We start from the raw sequence: 19543 nt of genomic DNA, 5'->3' as shown, positions 1-19543 counted from the left end.
GTCAGATATGGTAATAAATGGCAAATCAAATCATGATTTGATCCCTGTGACAATATGCTATTTTTTATGATACTGTCAGTTTATGATTCAGTGCTTTTCTGTCAGATATATAGCTTTATGCAGATTAGATGCATGATTAGATCTTTTAATAAATGATTCATTCACTTACTCTAAAGCAGCGGTGTCCAAACCTTTTTCAGCGAGGGCCACATACTGAAACATATTTGAAGCGAAGGGCCACAGGGAGTCAAATGGTGCATTTAACACAGGTTTGACAGAGACATTGTTCCTTTAATAAGACTTGGAGGACTATTTTTAGGTCTGGGTCACAATGCAATATGATGTCATTCAGGTTATATCGGTAGAATCTCTTCAGTTTGTAGTAAAAAATACTTCCTGATCAATTGGGCCAGTTTCGGAGGAGGCATGAGGGCCAAAAAAAAAATTGGTCTGAGGGCCGCATTTGGCCCCTGAGCCGTAGTTTGGACAGCCCTGCTCTAAAGCCATAGTTCCTGTCCTCCTTTTATTCACAGACTAGTGCCATAGACAACAAAGGTAAACAGTATGTCTTGTCAGAGTGTCAAGCCCAAAGAGACACAACAGTATGACAAGAATGGGAATTGGACTACCACACATGTCACAAACTTATTACATTGCCTTGAAAGTTCCACAGTATGATACTAAACATTTATCATACTGTGAGGCAGGCCAAATGTAAGCACAGTACAACAGACAAGAGGTTGGTTTGTGGTCGTTTTAGCAGACGTGTCCTCTGTGGATAAAGTGGCCGAGTAAGAGGTCAAACTGTGGCCAAAAAGAGTGTAAAAAGTCACACACAAAATCCACCAAAACAGCTGACCTCTTTCCTAAAGGCCAAAAGGGGGATGACTTTGAAGTGTCTGTATGTTCATGTTAAGTCAGGGATAATCCAAACACAAAGATCTTTACAACATCTCGTCTGAAAGCAGCAGGTGAAGTTTAGTCAGTTAAAAGCTCAACAAAGTGACCAAATAAAGAAAAAAACCTGTGTTTACTCTGTGTTTTAGCAGAGAGAGGGAGAGAGAAGAGGAGAGGAAAGATAGAGAGAGACGAGAGAGAGAAAGAGAGAGAGAGGGAGACACGGATAATAGAGAGAGGGAGAGAACGGGAGAGAAATTGGAAAGAGAGGGAGCGGGATGGGGGAGAGAGTGAGAGAGAGGGGAGATGGGGAAGAGAAAGCGGGAGATGTTGGATAGAGATATTAGAAAGACAGGGAGGAGATATTAGATAAAGAGGGACAGAGAGAGAGAGATGAAGAGAGAGAGATGGGAGAAAGGTGAGACATAGAGGAGTAAGAAAGAAAAAGATGAAGAGAGAGAAGGATAGATAGGAGAGCAATATATATTGGAGATATTGGAGAGGAGAAAGAAATACAGGGGAGAGAGGGACAGTGTTGGGAGAGAGAAAGAAAGGATGTAGGGAGAGAAGGAGAGAGAATGTGAGAGAGTGAAGCAAAAAAGGAGAGAAGGATTTTGGGAGAGAGAGCGGGAGCAAAAGCAGAGAGGGGTGTATTTGATAAGAGAAGGAAAAAGAGAAGAGAGACTATATTTGAATTTAATGCTAACATTTTGCCAATGATTTCAAATTCAGAATCGGAATCTGAGAGGGAAAGAGAGACGGACGACAAAGAGAGAAGGGAGAGAATGAGCGAATGAAAAATGTGAAATACCTGTGGTTGAGGCCTTCTGCGTGTTTACTTTGTCCTGGCTCATGTGAGGAAACCAGGGATTGAGGATCTGAACAAACACAGACTACAGGGAATTTCTAAACGCTACTCAGCATGTTTTCTGTACTTTCCAAAATTCTGTGAAAAAGCTATACAATTATGTGTTCTTTGTTTCTAGTACAACTGCCTAGGTAAATAAAATAGCACGCCAAACTCCAATATACACCTAATGTTACTGAATAAGCACAAACATCCCTCATAACGTTATATTCCATTTCAGTACATTGTAATGAGTCTGAAATTATGCAAAATCTAAAGAAAGAAAAAAGAAAAGAAGGAAAAGGAAAAGAGAAAAATACAATATCCCAAGTGAATTAATCTAAAAATCATGACTAGTATCCATTGTTGAGAGAGATATTAGAAAGATTTAAGCAGGTTTAAAGCTCTAAATACCACCAATGCCGGACACAAAACCATTTCTATTAAGGGGACAGACTGAGACCGAACCAAACAAAAGCGTTTTGTGGTTTAGATTTAAATGTTTAAAAGTAAATGAGTGACACCCGGATGTCTCATTGTCTGTGCTGCGGTTGCCCTTTGAGCTTCTGCTGTGAATAATCCACACATCCTCACATGTATTTCAATGGACAAAAACTGATTCAGGACACAAAAGGCCACAGAGGAGATGTGAGCTACAAGGATGCAATGAGAACATAAAACTGATTTATCTGCACTGGTTAAACACAGCTGAACTGAAAGAGGTGCATCCAAAAACCCACGTCTCAGTGACCATTATAGGGTCATTCTTCCATTTTGAATTTACATAAAAACGTTATGATCTGGAACTATATCCTCGCTCCAAAATTAAGCCTGTCACAATGATTACTATATCAACTTATCATTCAATACATGAGATGGAACAATAGTCTTTGGGGGTCAATCTTTATCGTGTGTACTTTTTCTTTGCTCTAGTGGGAAGTATTTGTTAGGTTTTTTTTTTTTCATATACGTGACAAGATGTGAGCTGTAGAAGACTGAATTATGAGCAAAAATGACAAACTAATTGCTCAAGTGTTGCATTCCGTTATATATTTATTGCAGCTCAATGATATTTAACATCATAGTACATTTAGAATACTTTTTAGGTGAATAATTGTGATTTACAGTATCAATATCATCGTTTATCATCTATATTTACTAACTGCAGTGTCTAACGGGCGAGACTGACAGACAGATTAGCCAATTAGAGGATCACATGATAGGTTTGTGTCAAAAGAAAGATGGTGTGGACTGTGGCTTCAACTGGCAGATGATATTAAAAGTGTCCTGCTCAGATAAAGTTTAATTCCCTGCGTGATTGCAAGATTTCTGGTTGGTGGATGGGTGAGAGTTGTACTTTTTCCAAAAACAAAACAACCTGAGCATTTGACTGTGTATATTGTAAAACTGCTAATAAACTGCTTAATAAAAAAATCAATGATGAAAAAAAAAGAAAGTGTTTTATGAGTAATTTCTGCAGAATCAACAAACAAAGGACTAAACTCTTTTGTATCAGATGTAAAAGAAGTTGCATATAGTTAAGTTATATAGTTTGTTACAAGGATGTTCAAGAGGGGAGATTTCTTCTACTGTTGAGCACACATAGGGTGTCCTTTCGTCATCTACAAGGTTAACCAAAACAGACCTTCAAAGTGAATTTATTGTTATTGCACTTCAAAGCAGACATATTTTTAAATTGATAAAGTTATGATTATTCCCCCGTACGCCACGCCAGGACGTCCATTAGCCATCCACAAAGTCACCCGCACTGCCTCTGCCTCTGCCAAAAAACTCACACAACCTCCTTTACCCCGAGGTCCCATTTAAATTCCAGCACCACTCCAGTGTTCGGGCCAGCTTTCAACCCACTTCCTCTTTTAAACGTCCACACATAATCCTCACGCCAAGACACCCCCACCCCCCACCCCCCTCTCTCTCTCCCCAAATCTTTTTCCCTTCTCCTCCCTTCTCCCCGTCTCCAATCCCACAGGAAGTTGTGAGAGGAAGAGTGGAGTGGGCGGAGGAGCACGTGTAGCGGCTGTAGCTGCTGTTAACTCACTCCTCACAGAAAAATGCCTAAGAGACCCCCCTCCACCTTCCCCTCTTCTGCTCACACCTCCTGCTGCAGCCCGGGACAAGACGACCTTAGGAAGTGAAAGAACAACAACCACCACATGCAACACGTTGTCCCAAGAACAACTTTGTTACTTGGGGAAATAGTTTTGAATGTAATACATTATGAAACCGCACATTTGGGAAAATAGTCAAATGGGAATAAAGGAAATGGAGAAATTGGAGTTGGATGGATAGCAATCTCACCTCACAGCAAGAAGGTCCCAGGTGTTTGAGTAGGTTTTAACAAATATCTACTTCCGTCACCTTATACCCCGGACCAGTTACCCTGAGGCACTGGCTGAAGGATGCGTCAAATGTAAAGTGCATAGCTTTGTGGACAAAATGGTATGTTAAAGTGGTAGGATTTAAGTTTACCCTTTTCCTATTCCCTTTTAAAGTCAATAAAACAAATTCTGACAAAGACATTTCACCAACCATGTGCATGTCAGATTATAATTTTGGTGGTCGGCAAAGAGAATAGCAGACACATCGGCATCAGTCTAGCCCCAGAATGTACAAGTAACTTAACATAACCACGTTTATTAAAGAACTGAATTAATCACTTCATTATTTCTATTCGTTTGAGAATAGTGTAAGGGCAAACTAAGAAAAAATAAGGGTAGAACTCTTGCAGAGCAGTGTGCTACAGGCTTTACAGATGGGATCCTTCATGTTCTTGCATTATGAACAAGTGTAAAATAAAAGTGTTGAAAGCAAAACAACAACCATCGATTTACACAATGTCCCGAACACCAGTACACAGCTGTGGCTCGGGAATCCCCATGTTGACTTAAACTGCAGCAGGTCTGGAAAAAAGAAAAAAAAAAAAAAAAAAAACAAGAACTGGACAGATAACCCACTCTCTTCATCTTGACTCACTTCATCTTGACAGATAGTTTTAAGGGTTTCTTATTATAGACCTACATTTTTGTCCAGACCTGACAACAGTTACCGCGTTAGTCATGTCTAGAGCCCCCCTCCCTTTCTCTCCCACTTTTTCTCTCTCTCTCACGCACCCCATAAAAGGAACATTCCCTAGAAACACTTGCAGCTTAGGTCTATGGCTAACACTTAACTCACCATTTGCCCCAAGTCACTGATGAGTAGCTTTTTCCTAATCTGGGCCATGGCGTAGAAAGTCGGGCTTAAGTACAGCCCAAGAGATTTCCACGTTGCAGAGGACAGATTTTGTTACATTTTTGCCATGTACCCGTCAAAAGCGTGACAGATTTAATTTGGACAGGAAAGCTCCGAAGAATGTAGTTATTTCTTTCCAGTGACACATCAGCATGAAATGTCTGTAATGCAGTGGGGTGTTGCTGAAAAGAATAGGGAGGCAAATTCTCAAACAAATCAAATCATATCATGACTCTTTGTTTTAATATGTTACTCTCAAAAAACAGCACATCTCTGTCATATACAAAAGATAGCATTTTTGTGCCTAGAGTAAAAAATACTGATGATGCGAAAAAATAAATATATCACAAAACACACCTCTTTAAACACAGCTCTGAATTCTCCCATTGTTAAGGCTGAAGCGCTATCCTGTTACTGACAAAGAAGAAAAACAGCCAACATTGCATTAACACCCGCGTGGCACAATGCACAGCTTGTTTAGGATTGTTTTGAACGAGAGCCCGCCCCTTCAGTCACTGCAGACCACAATAGAAATAAAGGGATTTTCACAAACGTTAAAGGCCCATTGGCTCATCAAAGGATCAGACTTGGCAGAGGAGCGAGTGTTCTTCATATCAACAACACAGGAGTTGGCCGGAGCTGTATAAAGGACAGTGCAGAGTGGACAGTTACATAAGCCATTATTGGACCAAGAATAATACATAGGATTTGCACATCAAAAGAGAAACAGTATGTATCTTCTGATAGCGCTTATACCAGGCTCAAATGCAGCGTAGCCCGAACAGGTTCATTTGGTCTCCCACCAAAGACTCAACATTATATGCCAAGTTTGCAACGTTCAAACTAATCAAAGGTACACTCTGTAACACCATGGAGATGTTGTTGCTTTGCTTAGAATCTTCCACAGTATGGCATTAAAAGTATTTTTCTCAATGGATACAAGTCAATGATGCCACTAGGTCAGATCTGTGGAGAGGCAAGATGCATGTTTGAGCAATAAAAAACACTTGTAATGAAATAAATGATATAGACAGATATGTGTATTGGCACGAGGACAAAGAAATACATACACTAACTGAAACTGTTAAAATAATGTTATACATGTATTCTCTAGTGTAGACTTCTTTACCCTTAATGCATTGGACAGACTATGGTGCTTTACAATTCCTTTGGATGAAGCGCCTGGAGAGGGGGAAATCTGTGACTAGGGTTTGGCGATTTTTTCCTAAAAAAAAAAAAAAAAAAATGTTTTTTTTATAAAAATAAAAAATAAAAATCGATTTTCGATTTGATTTTTAATTTTTTAAATACAAGTACAGAAAATTGTCAAAACAAAAAAGATGTATAATTGCAAACATTTTCAGATTCAAACTTCCTAATGTGGTGCTTGTGTATTTTAATGACCTGGACATAATGATGCTACTTCAACTTCTATCTTTAAAAATGGCTCTCCAGCGCCCCCTGCAAAGGGCTGTAAACCTTCATCTTCAACATGACACAGGAAATATTGAACCCGACTGCGGCGTGCCCTTCCGCGGTCACAAGGGTTGCGAGGGCCTTTTATCACTGCTTGCAGTTATAATTGTTTCAGTTAAAGTTGTAGTGCAATAGTCGTCTTTTGGCTCCTTTTGGCTAAAATTATCATTTTTGTTGTGAACAGTAAATAGAAAAGGTTTAACTATCACTACAAAAGCTACACCTGACTGTAAACACTTATTTCAGAGCAGTCATTTCAGCCCAGTGTTAAACTTCTTTGCTTTTCTATTATTTGTGGGGGACACACATAGGAAGAGCACATCACTTTTAAAACGTTGGTTTCTGTAACTTCAGGTACCTGTAACGTTGGTTCCTTTCTTTAAGTGCAAGAAAGCCCTATATGTGACCCTTTCCATGTTACTATCATCATGGCCAAAGATCCAATAAAATGTGTGAACATATTTTGTAAAGCTAGAAGAATCCAAGTTCGTCAATATTATTGAGCCCAGATGGTCAGATTACCAATAAGTATCCTTGTAAATCGGAAGACATGGAGTTGGTTTTTGTACCGGATGTTTTCAGTTCACAAGCAGGTGCCAAGCTTTTTTAAATCCAGGATAAATCTTGGCCATAAATTCATGGTTACTTGGAAGACGTTGGACTCTGCGGGTTGTTCCGATAATAACTATGGGAAAGAAAAGTTATCCTTCCCATTCACACCACATTTCTCAAATACCATCACTTTCTTTTCTGGCAAAATCACTGTAGGTTACATATTGTCTGACCCAAAACCAACCTCCTAGACTAATTTAATCTCTATTCAATCTCCTTTGTGGTGGCTTAATGCAATGATATTGAAGCATGTGAGTTAATATTACAGACTCTAATCAGTTCAGGAAGCATTTGTTGATACAGTGGATAGTGAATGCCTTGGGGAATACAATCCTTAAGGCTGGCTCGGGTCCAACTACGTACTTGAGTCTGTGGATCCCATTGTGCTGTTAACTACACAACCACTATCACAACACTTAAGAGCTGTTGGTCAAATGAAAGGTGATACAAGTATAAATTCAATGGCAGCATTATTAGATACACGTGTTTCACTGTAAAACTAGCTGCCAAAATGATAGATGTGCCAAAATGTTACAGTGTGTGGCATTGTTTACAATTTGCTGTTTTAAAAATATTACAAATGCAGGGTACACCACAAACTTGTCTTCATGGAGATTTTATTGATTTGGTTAGAATGTTTCACAGTATGTTCACAGTATGGCATTAAATTTAAACATTTCCATGGAGACAAGCAGATTGTGTCTCAAGGCAAAATTATAGGTCTGTGGAGAGGCGAGCTTGCTCACAATAAGAATGCACAGGGAATGAAAACACCAACACGGTAGTGAATTAAATGCTGGGCAGAAACACGTAATGCCATAATGTGGACAATCTCGGCAAAGCAAAAACATTTTCAGGGAGACGAGCAGGAATGAATATCAGAATGCATACACACTTTACTTGCATGCATACACACTTTACTGTCAATCTTATACTATTATGCAAGCGAGAATATGGTAAGCCTGAAATCTATTTGGAATTTTGACTGCGAGTATCATAGCAACCAAAGAGCCAATCCGGAGCGAGGCTGTTGAAGGTAACACCCCTCCTCGGCCACCCTGCTGGTTTAGCGGAGAGCGGGTGCTTAGCAACGCTAAGGTATAAGGTTGTACATAACATTTCTATCATGACCGAAAGGGTTTAGGCTGAAGTAACGCCTAACCCATTTTAATAATAACATACAAGAATTCAAAGAAAAGCAGCATCAAGCAGTATAGTAGGAGCAGCAGGGAAAGAAGGTGACTGATTTGTGTCTTATTAATGTTCATATCTTGATTTACAGACAAAATAGCAAAATATAAACACTAGGTTCATGTAGAGCAGTTTAATACGAACATTTTACAACCAGAGGGATGAGCCTGACAGCACTGTTACGGAGAGAGGGGCAACAGTTTTTCAATAGAAAGAGAATTGGAACCAGACTTGATGGAGCACTCATGCTCACTTCCTACTTAGAACGCGGCAACTAGTGGGTTGACTGTGCCCATTTATATATAGAGTATATGAAATATACCTAATATTGTAATGTATCCTGTGTTGACAAATGAACAGTGATTTTAAATGTCAAGTTGCTGTAAAACAAAACATGGGCAATGAAGTATATAGTCCTTTCTAATGCTTTGTTGGACAATCTTGGCATAGCAGGATCAGCTGTGTGTTTTATGGGAGGGAAACCAAAATGGATCCCTCCTTTTTACAGCCCTCTGGTTACAATTATGAGAACATGTGGTAATGAAGATGTTCCGCTCAATGACCCACCAGGAAATTAATTTTGAGCCCAATGAAGCATTGGTGTTGAAACTTAGAGAGGAATTAGTCAGCTCTATGTTGTACTTTCTATACTTTACCTTCTAGCTTTTCTAAGTAATAATATAGTTTTAGGGAGTTGTCAGTGAATTTAATGGCACGGGGGCAGGTTTATTTTATGATACTGATAAAAATTCCTGAGGGAAGAGGTCAGATATTAAAACACTGGCACCACATTGACTCTGACGTCTTTATTAATGTTTCACTGGTTATGATGATTATGTTTGCATCATTGTGTGAATCTAAATTAAATAACTGAATCATATTACTCTAAAACATGTTCTCGATATATCTTCATAGAGGTGTCACTGCTTTGCCCGAATGTTTCATGATACAGACTGGAACTTATCTCCATGGAGACGAGCAGGTGCTGGCACCGGGTCAAGTTAGAGGTCAGATCTGTGGAAGGGCGACCTTGCTGTCCCCCGTAATAAAATATCTGGCAAAAAGTTTAATGTCATATGTTAAGTTAACACAAGAAGTAGGCGTATGTTCCAACTGAAAAGTTACACAATGTGTCTTTAACTAAGAGATTAGGTTTATTATCTATGGTGACGCAGTTTTACCTGTACTTTCAGTGGAAACTATAATTTAACCATTTAAAAACATGACTCAGATAATGATGATTTAAGCAGTTCCTTGTTGTCTGTCTCTGTCTACACACATAAACAGCTAAATGTATTCTGACTTTAGTGGTCTTTCCTTGGACTAAGGGTCGTTAAAAATGCCATTCTCCCCTCTGTTGACACAAAGCCGTAAAGTCGTGTCTACATGGCAAGTTAAGGTCAGAGGAAGACAGATAAGCCAGTGTCAGAATACTACCCAGACCCAAATAAAGAACCCTTTGTCCAGTGCTTTGGGGTACATCCACTACAGCAGAGAGTTAAATCTGGCCTGAAAAAAAGACAAAAAGACAGAAATCTATTGCATTTATGACACTGGGACAATGTGTTTGGCTAAAGTATGATCCTATATTCAGACTCTGCATTTATTAAATACAACAAAGGACAATAGTTCATTTGGATATTTTGAACTAGACAAGCACTTACTGTTTGGGTATGTTGGGCACAATGTATTTACCAGGAGGAAATAGGTGGAGGTATCATTATTCATAGCTAATTTTCACCATTTTATTATTTGACAATGGCAGGCATCTTGATTGCAAGTTAATGATGATCGCTTAAACTTGCATGAATCACTTTAAATATAGCTTTGAGTGGGTAAATGAGAATGGAAAACAATTATAACATGGTCAATTTTCCATAATATCTCCCCTTTACTTTACACACTCATTGATTATATGTCACTCGTACTAATCAAAGTCTTTTTTCATTGGTTTATGTTGCACCGTATCACCAACGCATTTTACTACTGTTGTTCGTGGACAATGGCAATAAAACCCTTTTCTCATTTTGATTACCGGTAGGTTCATATACATATTCAAATATCTCTTCTTTGCTCCTTACTGCTATGAAAACCATGCTTTCCTCATCTGCAGTTAAATGTTAGCAGCTCATGTATTTTGGCTAAAACATGAAGACATTTATTGACATTTTTGTGAGGTCCTCTTGGCTTGGTGTTTGAAGGCCAACAGCGTAGAATATGTAAGCTTAGATTCCCCCTCTTGTAGTCTGCTCTATATCAGTGCCAGGCCAGTTCAAATATGTGACAGAGGGTCTAGACCAGAAACAACCCATAGGCAATACCGGTATCAGCTAACACCCCTTTCTCAATGTTGACTTTGTCCTGGGAAACATTATAGCGAATTGAAGCCAGTTTCCAGGGATGGATTTTAAGAAACTAGTGTACCGTAAAATACTAAACCTTGCAGCTCATATTTCGTGTTTGGTTGACTTCTTCACTCCATTTCATTAAACACAACAAAGATACATAGGATAGGGCTTTGACTGGCACCTAAGCGCACCTTGCAAATGGACCATGTAATACCCATAATACACATCTAAAGTTATTAAATGAAGATTATTGAATAAGCTGTTCCCGGTGCAGCTATAAATAACGCATGTGTGTGTAAATCAATTGGGCAGAAAATTACAACTGCCAACTTACAGTGCCCCCCATTGCCTAACAATGTGATGATTTACATTGTGATTATGTTTAGATTTGCCATTTCTAATGTTTAAAATGAAGATTCTGTTAAGAGTGCACATTTTAAGTATGTCCAGGTTGCAGGCCAGCAAAAATAAATTTGAGATAAATGTAGTAATTCTCCACTGTAGAGGTCTGAAGAGCATTGTTAGGCAGGCACTGGATCCAATTACATCCCATAGAGAAAACATTGAACTATCAGAACCATTTAAGCTTTTTAGATCTAATTTTTCCCATACAAATTGTAATATCAGCTCAATTGCTCTCACTCTGGTAGATTATGACTCTTCTGAGCCAAGTTGTTGTTTTCTTTTGGTTTGCACAAAATGGCAAAACCTCAGAATTTGCATTGGGAATGACCAATGCCAATGCAAACTAATGCAAAACAATGCTATATATGGGTATTAATTTTTCAAGATATTTGCACATTCTGACATAAAAGCTTAAATATGCTGAATCTTAAAGTTGTAAATAGTAACTCTTATGACACAAATATGATAAATTAACCATATTGTACCTTAAATACATTGGACCACACAGGAAGAGGGCTAACTGTGCTTAGGGAAGTGCAGGTTCAGGGATCAGGCACCACCCTTTTGTCAAGGCTTTCTTCAGAAATATTCAGGGAAGATGTTTTGTTTGTAAAGCCATTGTTCTGATCCCGATGGGGGATTCCTCCTCTGAATGAAAACTAGTCCACAGCCTGACCCGGGGTTGGTAAAGCAGACACCATACCTACAGGACGCCAGTGCAGTAATATCCAAATAACCCACCAATGTTTTTAAGAAATGTAGGTATTGTACTCTTCTGCAAACTATGGCATCAATATAATATTGTTTCAAAAGGTGCACTAGTAACCTCTCTGGTATAGGGTCCATCACCTCGTTGTCTCCATGGAGATGTTATTCCTTTGCCTAAAAGGTTCCACAGTATGGCTTGAAACCTTTCTAATTCCATGGACATAAGCAGGTCACGTTACTAGTCAGATCTGTGGAAAGGTGAGTATTACATAATACACTTTAAGTTCTCATTCTTTCATTTACTACCAATTCTTGTAGGAAGATTCTTTACCATCCGAACTTACTCAAAACAATGTTTTGAGCTGCCCCTTTAACTTATGTGTAAAAATTAAATGCCTTTAATCACTCTCTAGATCTCATAGTACAAACTCAACAATGTAAACATACAACCTCCCATTTACAGCATGTAAGTCAAGGTACATCCTTGACATCTAAATGATCTAAAAGTTAAAGACTGTGATAAAAGAAGCTCGGTTCTATGTTCATTCAAATTTAATATGGTCTGAGACTGTGGTGTTAAAATCATGGATCTGAACCAAGATCAAAGTAAAAACACAGAGTTCTGCCCATTTTCCCTCTCAGCCCTGAAGGACTAAAACATCAGCAAAAATGTCTCTAGACATCAAAAGACATAGAAACCTCATTAATACAAATGTAAGACTATGTACTGTTTATGTAGTTTGGCCAGGCATTAAACTGACTTTGATATGAACACCTGCTCTTACTAAACAGAAATGAAGCTTTGTACATGGAGAAAGCAGAAAGGATTTTTGACAGCATTACCTGAGGAAAAAATAATTGATATGACTTAAACTTATTTTAGTTGAGTAATACATTTTTATTTCAGACCAGCCTCCATGGAGATGTAACTGCTTTTCCTGAATGTTTCACAGTATGGTGTTAAACTAATCTATATTGCATTTACTCAATTACAGGTGTTTTTATTGATTAAAATACCTGGAAAATACGTATTCTTACTGTGAGCAATATCACCTTTCCACAGATCTGACCTGTAAATCGGTCTAGTGAAGTCACATGCTTGTGTCCATGGAGATGAATACTTCATTGTCATATTGTGGAAAATTATAGGCGAAGGAATAACATCTGGAGATAAGCACAAGTAGATGACACTCAGCTGGAAACGTTACACAGTGTACTTTTAAATCCTAAATGGGACACAAAAATCAGAACATATTTTGTAGCTTCCTTTGACATTGACCAAATTCAAGGGAATTTTTATAATAGGTTCTGTTTATTATTATGGAAATACAGACTATAATAAATGAATCAGTATGTTGTACCGGACATACATTAAGTTACACTATAGGTTGGCTTGTTCTGGAGCTATGGCCTCTTTTCACTGCTGCACCTGATCAGAGGATGAGATAACGCCAGGCTTTTTCCAAACCTAAATTCCTGGATCACTTTCCACTTGTGCATGACCGCAGGATCATGGAAAGACCATAAAATCAGCGGATGACTTTGTTACCAAGTACAAACAAACCAGTGTAAACCAGCTCAATCAGTAACCGCATGTTCTTACTCATTTCATGCTATAATAGTCGGGGCAATGTATAGAAAAGACAGAAGGTCACAGCATAGATGAAGGTTTGGGGTAATGGTGATGTACAGATCATGACAATTTGACAATGTCCATATACATGAACATAACACTCAAATAACTGAACCAGAAGGACTTACAGATTTTTCAATTAAATATTAGCCATATGACAATAAAAATCAAATAAATATCTCATCCCTGTGACAATCTGTTAAAATGGTAAAATCATATTGTGATTCACAGCTTCACTTTTTAATGCAGGATAATACTCAAACATAGAAACCCATCTACTCTTCCTATTGGTCGAGTTGAGTGATTGACAAGTAGATTTAACCAATCACAATGACGGGTGAACTTTCAGAGGAAGGCGAAGTTATCTCTGCAATATATAGATACAAAGTGTACATGGATTGTTTTTTAGCATAAGAAATACTAAAAATTAACTATTAAAAAAGAAATCTGCAGACAGAGGTTTATAGAGTAATGGTAATATAAGGATATTAGTCACTTCAAATACTTTCCTTTGTTGCAGTATAGTTTATAGAGACATACAAGCGGCATTGTTCATAGAAAACACAGGTAAAAGAGAGACATTGTTGTGTCTGGTAAATTTTGACTACAACTCAGACATAAAATTACCAGCTACACAGGTGCGGTCTGATATTGGGATTGAAACAAAGCTGCACTGTTTGGCAAAGAAAAAAAAAATATGAACAAGTTTCCAGTTTCCTCTTGTCTAGTTTTTGTCTGCAGCGTGGCACATATCACGCCAACTCGACTTAAGTGTCAGCTCTGAGTGATAACCTGGGATCCACAGAGAGGCCATTGTCAGGCTGTGAAACCCAAATCCAGGAACAGAAGCACTTAAAGCACCAGACATGATGCACTTTATCCAAAACAGACATAGGGAGGAGATGGGGACAAGTCATAAAGTACTCAACTTATATGGACAAAATGATGTAGGCCTATATGGCTTTAAAAGTGGAACCAATTCATTTTTTCACAGAAATGGTAAAAGCAGTCAGGAGTGTTGTCACGAGAGATTTCAAGCTTGATTTCAGTGCTACTTATTCTGTATTTGTTTTTTGTAGAAACACATTGGGCAGCTGAAGTTGTATGTATTTAAATGTGCTATATACATAAAACTGAATTGAACTGAACCTCCATGTTATGACAATAACTGAGGAGATTATTACCTTTTTTTGTGAATTTCTTTTAAAAGATCGAGACTATTGACTACTACTACTATTGCATGCTCATATGGGCATCTAGTTTCTAGCTGACAACTCCTTAGGCAGTGTACTCTTTGTAACAGTGCCATACACATTGAAATAATAGAAGGCAAATGTTTTAGGTGATTTTAAGTTCATATGACTATACTTTTCTAGCTTGGTGAAAAGTCCATATTTTAAACAGCTTAAAATCTGCTAAAATCGTCAAAAAGAGGCATGCTGCAGTAGCACCATGCAGGGCCAGTGTGGAGCTGAAACACAGACGAGGAGTTCTAGGATTACAGGGGATCATAATGCACATTTCACTACAGACATCCATCTAAGAGCGAGCGTAGGCCCTAATGAAAAGAAACAGCACGGTTCGGCATAAGTGATGGTGAAAGCAGCAGTCTGAGGAGGAGGAGGCTGTGCATTTTAGTCCAACACAACACACTGGAAAAGCACTTAGTCAGGACACTCAGGGATACAGAGCTGGACTACAGACGATCTCCTGATTCAGTAGTTTTGCAGGTGTTTGAAAATGTTTGGATACAAAAATGTACAACACAGTGGTCTTGGGCAACAGGATACAGAATATAATGCTTTAACGTTCTCAAATGAACCTTGTTTTGTAAAAGATGGTTTAACAGCATGAGATCTGTACAGTTCATATAAGAAAATAAAATAAATATATAAGGACTATCTAGAGGTACACTGGGCGGATTATGTAATGAAAGAACATCATCACACTCTGAACAAGGGTGTGTTGATATCTGATTTTTCCAAACGAACTGTACACTTCCTCATGAGCACCGTTGGTTACATGAATACAAACAGTTCCCAGTCTCTGCAAACTAATCATCAATGCCTTAAAACCATTATTCACCAAAAAGAGAAGTAGATCATCGTCGAAGAATGTTAAAACCACCTCAAACGACTATGGTTATGTCTCAGGTTATGTCTTTAAGGCCAAAAGCACTAAGAACATTTCCAGTTTCTGAATGGTTTTGTCATCTTGGAGACACCCCTCACTCGGGCTTCCTGTCTGGTGGTACACTATTGTCTATTGTCAACAATGCCCAGCCACAACCTTATCTCCCAATCTCATGCTCTAGTGGAGAATTCAAATAACAGTAGTTGTGTGAAAGCATATTTATTTAAGCCGGTTATCTGGTGCCAAACACACACACAGGATTAAAGATTTAAATTCTGACATGGTTCTATGATTAGTCTGATCTTTCTCACAGCTTAGGCACCTGGCAAGAACTTTGTGAAGGGACTTGATTAATAATAAAAAATAATAACATTTTAATCTTCACAGCTGGAATTGAGTTCAGTCACAGAGTATTAAGAGCTTTATCCAGTCCAGTTATTGCATGGGCTCTAAGGCTGTGTGAAGTGGCAAAGTTTGTTTACGGTCTCTTAAGTGATGGGGACTGTTAATTAAAGGTGAACTATTTTTTGAAAAGAAATATTTGCATGGCTGGAAAAAAGTAAACTCTATTTGAAAATGTTTTTTATGAAATTGACTCAGATATGCTTATGCTTCAAATCTATTCACTTGTGTTTGGATTGATTTGTGAATTGTGGCATATAAAACTGTATGTATTTTCAATCAAGACTCTATTATACTTGGAACTGGAAAGATGAAAATGTATGTCTGGTTGCATTAAGGCATTGTACACAAAGAAATCAAACTGTAATATTTACCCTAACAATCAAAACACAAATGCTTAATGGTGCAGATGAGGATACTTGACAGGAGATTGTCCTGGACTGGGAATATGGGTCTGATTTGTCACCAGAACAGTGAAATCAGACTGTCCACATGAGCCGGGCAGGTGCACTTTCTATGGGACAAATAGCAAGCGTCAGGTGCACTGTGTATCTCACTTCAATAGCTAACACCCTATAAGCCTCTGCAGGGGTGGCCTTGTGTAAACATCCTAACTGTTGTCACACTGATAAAGGGGACTTTGATTTAATGACAGGAAATTGGCCTGTTAGGTTTGATTTTACTGGAAAAAGCTCTTCTCTTTGCTCCTTGTAGTGTTAAACATACTGAGTGTTAAAGACCCCTCAGTGCTTTTAGTGGAGATAAAAGGGTCTATTTTCTGTCCATGAGCTCATTCATTTACACTTGTGTGTAAACAGCTGGCCAGATGTTCTCAGTGACCTACGTCCTAGCAACCAAAACACTTTTCCTGTTACATCATTAGATCAAAGTTTTCATAAAAGTAGGAACCCGCAGACAGCAAAATGTCAAATGTTTCATACAGGCCTACATGTTTTGTAGAATGTCGAGGTTGAGTTGGTGGGAGTCAACCAACAAATGCAAGATAAAAGATTATATTTTAAATTGTGTAATAGCAGAATACAGTGACACCCATATTCTTGTTTGACATACACAATAGAAAGCAAGAAAAAAGGTTTAGCTTGCACATTAAGCATATTAATGATTAGAATAATTCCAACTTTGCCCTGAGTCACAATCAGTACATGTGCAATTGTAAATAGTAACACTTGTTAGATGTTAACTCTTTCCAGCATATTTTGTGGTTTGTACAAAAGAAAGATATTGATTAGAAAGCAATAATGATATACATATAGCTTTATTAAAGTGCAATTAAAGTGTAGAGTAAAATTGAAATATTGTTGCACATGAGGTAGATGTGACCAGATATTTAGCAGTATTTACAATAATAAAAACTCTGGTTAAGGTTATTTTGATCAAGTTAATCTTAACCATCAAACCACCATTTTGAGCTTAACAATAACATCACAGGTTCACTTTGTCCTCAGTAGTAGCAACGCTGGTGCCAAACAGACTAAGTGTGCTTAAAAAACACTACCTCCACCTCCACCATCTGCCTGTCCCAACAACAAGCTCCAATTACCTCCCATGTGCTGCCAATACAACTTCACAAAAGACAAGCCATAATTAAATGACCTGAACACTATACCTATGTTTACCCATGCGCATTAATATTAGCTTTTTTTTTTTAATCAAGCTGAAATAACTTCACATAAGAAATACACAAGACAACACAACACAAGACAGTTACAGACAAATATCAACCAGAACTTTTGCCACTGGCCCCCACCACTCAGCATCCCCTCACATTCTCTACCAATCTAGTCTTGTACCGTCTTAATAAACCCCACAAAAATCCTTATTTACAGTGGGCATAGCGTGACGAGTGTGCTGTCCAATTTGTTTAGAAGCTCAGAAATATTTAGGGAATCTTGTCTTGTTGTCCTACAAACATTTTTGATTTGTTATGGTTTACAAAAAGGAAGAAAGAAAAAGTCAGTTTGGGTCTAAGTGACACAGGAGATGCAGGACACACATGTAGCATATCTGATGAGTATTACAATGATGATGCATAATGGTAGGAAATCATTGTGGCAAGTAAAATGAGACTTCTGGTCACTTTCTCTCCCCATGTGAGGTCTTTACGAGGGCATGAATCATTCTAAGTACATGTGGAACGAATAAACGTGTTCCCAACCTCACATCTTAGCCTTCATTTATAGGCAACGTCCCATGAAAAAGATTGAAATGCCACAAAATGACCACACGTGTCTAAACAACGCAGTCTGCCAGAGATTATAACCCAGAGTTGGTAGAATGCTCAGACCTGTCAGTATAATTACTATATTACCTTATTGTTCAATATATGAAACCTGGAACCATATATTTTGGGGCTCAGTATTTATCCTGTGTACACATTCTTTGAAATAGTGGAGAGATTTATATTACATGGTAAGATCTGAGCTGTAGAAGGTTGAATAAGTCACTTCTATGACTAATTATGGGTTCGTTCTGCTATTTATTTGTGGCAGCGCACCAATTTTTATCATTCTGTGTATTTAAAATTAAGTTTATTGCGATAATCCTGCTTTGTGTTATCATTAAAGTCGTTTCAATATTATCGTTTATCATGATTTTCCTCTATATCAATACATCCAGATCTAATAATGCCATAATTTGCATCACATTAGCACATTTAAAAGGCAAAATGAACCAATACAATACTATAACAAATAAAAAAATATAAAAAGTTAAATTTTCTCCTGTCCTTGACCCAATTAAATTCATCCAAAAATATACAAGCACAACACATATCACTGCAGTTGAAATAAGCCTGACAAACTGCTCATAAAACATGTCACAATGCAAAATAGAAAGTTGTGATATCATGTTTAGGAGACAACAACAATAAAATGGCATTGCACAACCCGCATGCCATGCCAGCTCCCTCCCTGCAGCATCTGTGTGGGACTGCTGCAAGTTTTGGCACCTCGTCATTACACGGGGATGTGCGTAAGAGTATTCCACCTTTACGCAACACATTAAACTAACTTGCTAACCATTATTTGTATGTGTTTTGTATAGAAACATGCCCGTTTTAGTGTCTGTGTTGAGTTTAAGGTCGTACAATGAAAACACGGCCGCTTTTAAAACTTTTTCTCACGCTGTTGCAACTTTCCCCTCTGCGCAACCACAGAGAGGAGTTGGCTCGCTGTGATTTATGGAAATATCTGTGAGGCAGTGGGAAGTTTAGCGCCGCTCTAAAAGTTACGTCCCTGCCCCTAAGTAGCAGCTTCATAAACGTACCTTTCTTTTCAGCAAGCACACAGCAACCAAACAAGACCAAGGAGGTGAGAGTGAACCACTGAAGAAAACTGGTCGCCATCGTGAAGTTTACTCAGACGCGCTCCCGGTGTAAAGGTGTCATTCCATTCCAACAAAACACGATATTCCGCTTTTTATCCGCACGTCCAAAAGTTGTAACAGACTTGTAGGAAAAGAGTAAGGTTTCCTCCGCTCTCGTGAAACTTTTGACAGCTCCTCCTCAGAAGCAGATCGGTGCAGAACTCAACCCCAGGCTCGGTGTTCACCAGCGAGGACAAACCGCTGGAGCGACGTCACCGGGGGAGGGGCGCGTTTCCCGCAGGTACAGGCGGGGGC

The 19543-nt window shown here is 38.4% G+C and overlaps 1 protein-coding gene across 1 annotated transcript in view; it reads right to left on the bottom strand.

Moving 5' to 3' along the window:
• The window catches only part of egfra (epidermal growth factor receptor a (erythroblastic leukemia viral (v-erb-b) oncogene homolog, avian)), a 57418-nt gene extending 37875 nt beyond the window's left edge, over nt 1-19543 (bottom strand). Inside the window, 1 exon segment of the mRNA XM_033982588.2 lies at nt 19190-19543. Coding sequence (XP_033838479.1) covers nt 19190-19268 — 79 coding nt within the window. The 5' untranslated portion in view covers nt 19269-19543.

Source organism: Periophthalmus magnuspinnatus, chromosome 17, assembly GCF_009829125.3.
Source record: "Periophthalmus magnuspinnatus isolate fPerMag1 chromosome 17, fPerMag1.2.pri, whole genome shotgun sequence".
Classification (NCBI taxonomy): domain Eukaryota; kingdom Metazoa; phylum Chordata; class Actinopteri; order Gobiiformes; family Gobiidae; genus Periophthalmus; species Periophthalmus magnuspinnatus.
The sequence above is the reverse complement of the archived record's forward strand: the minus strand, read 5'-3'. Positions and strand labels throughout refer to the sequence as shown.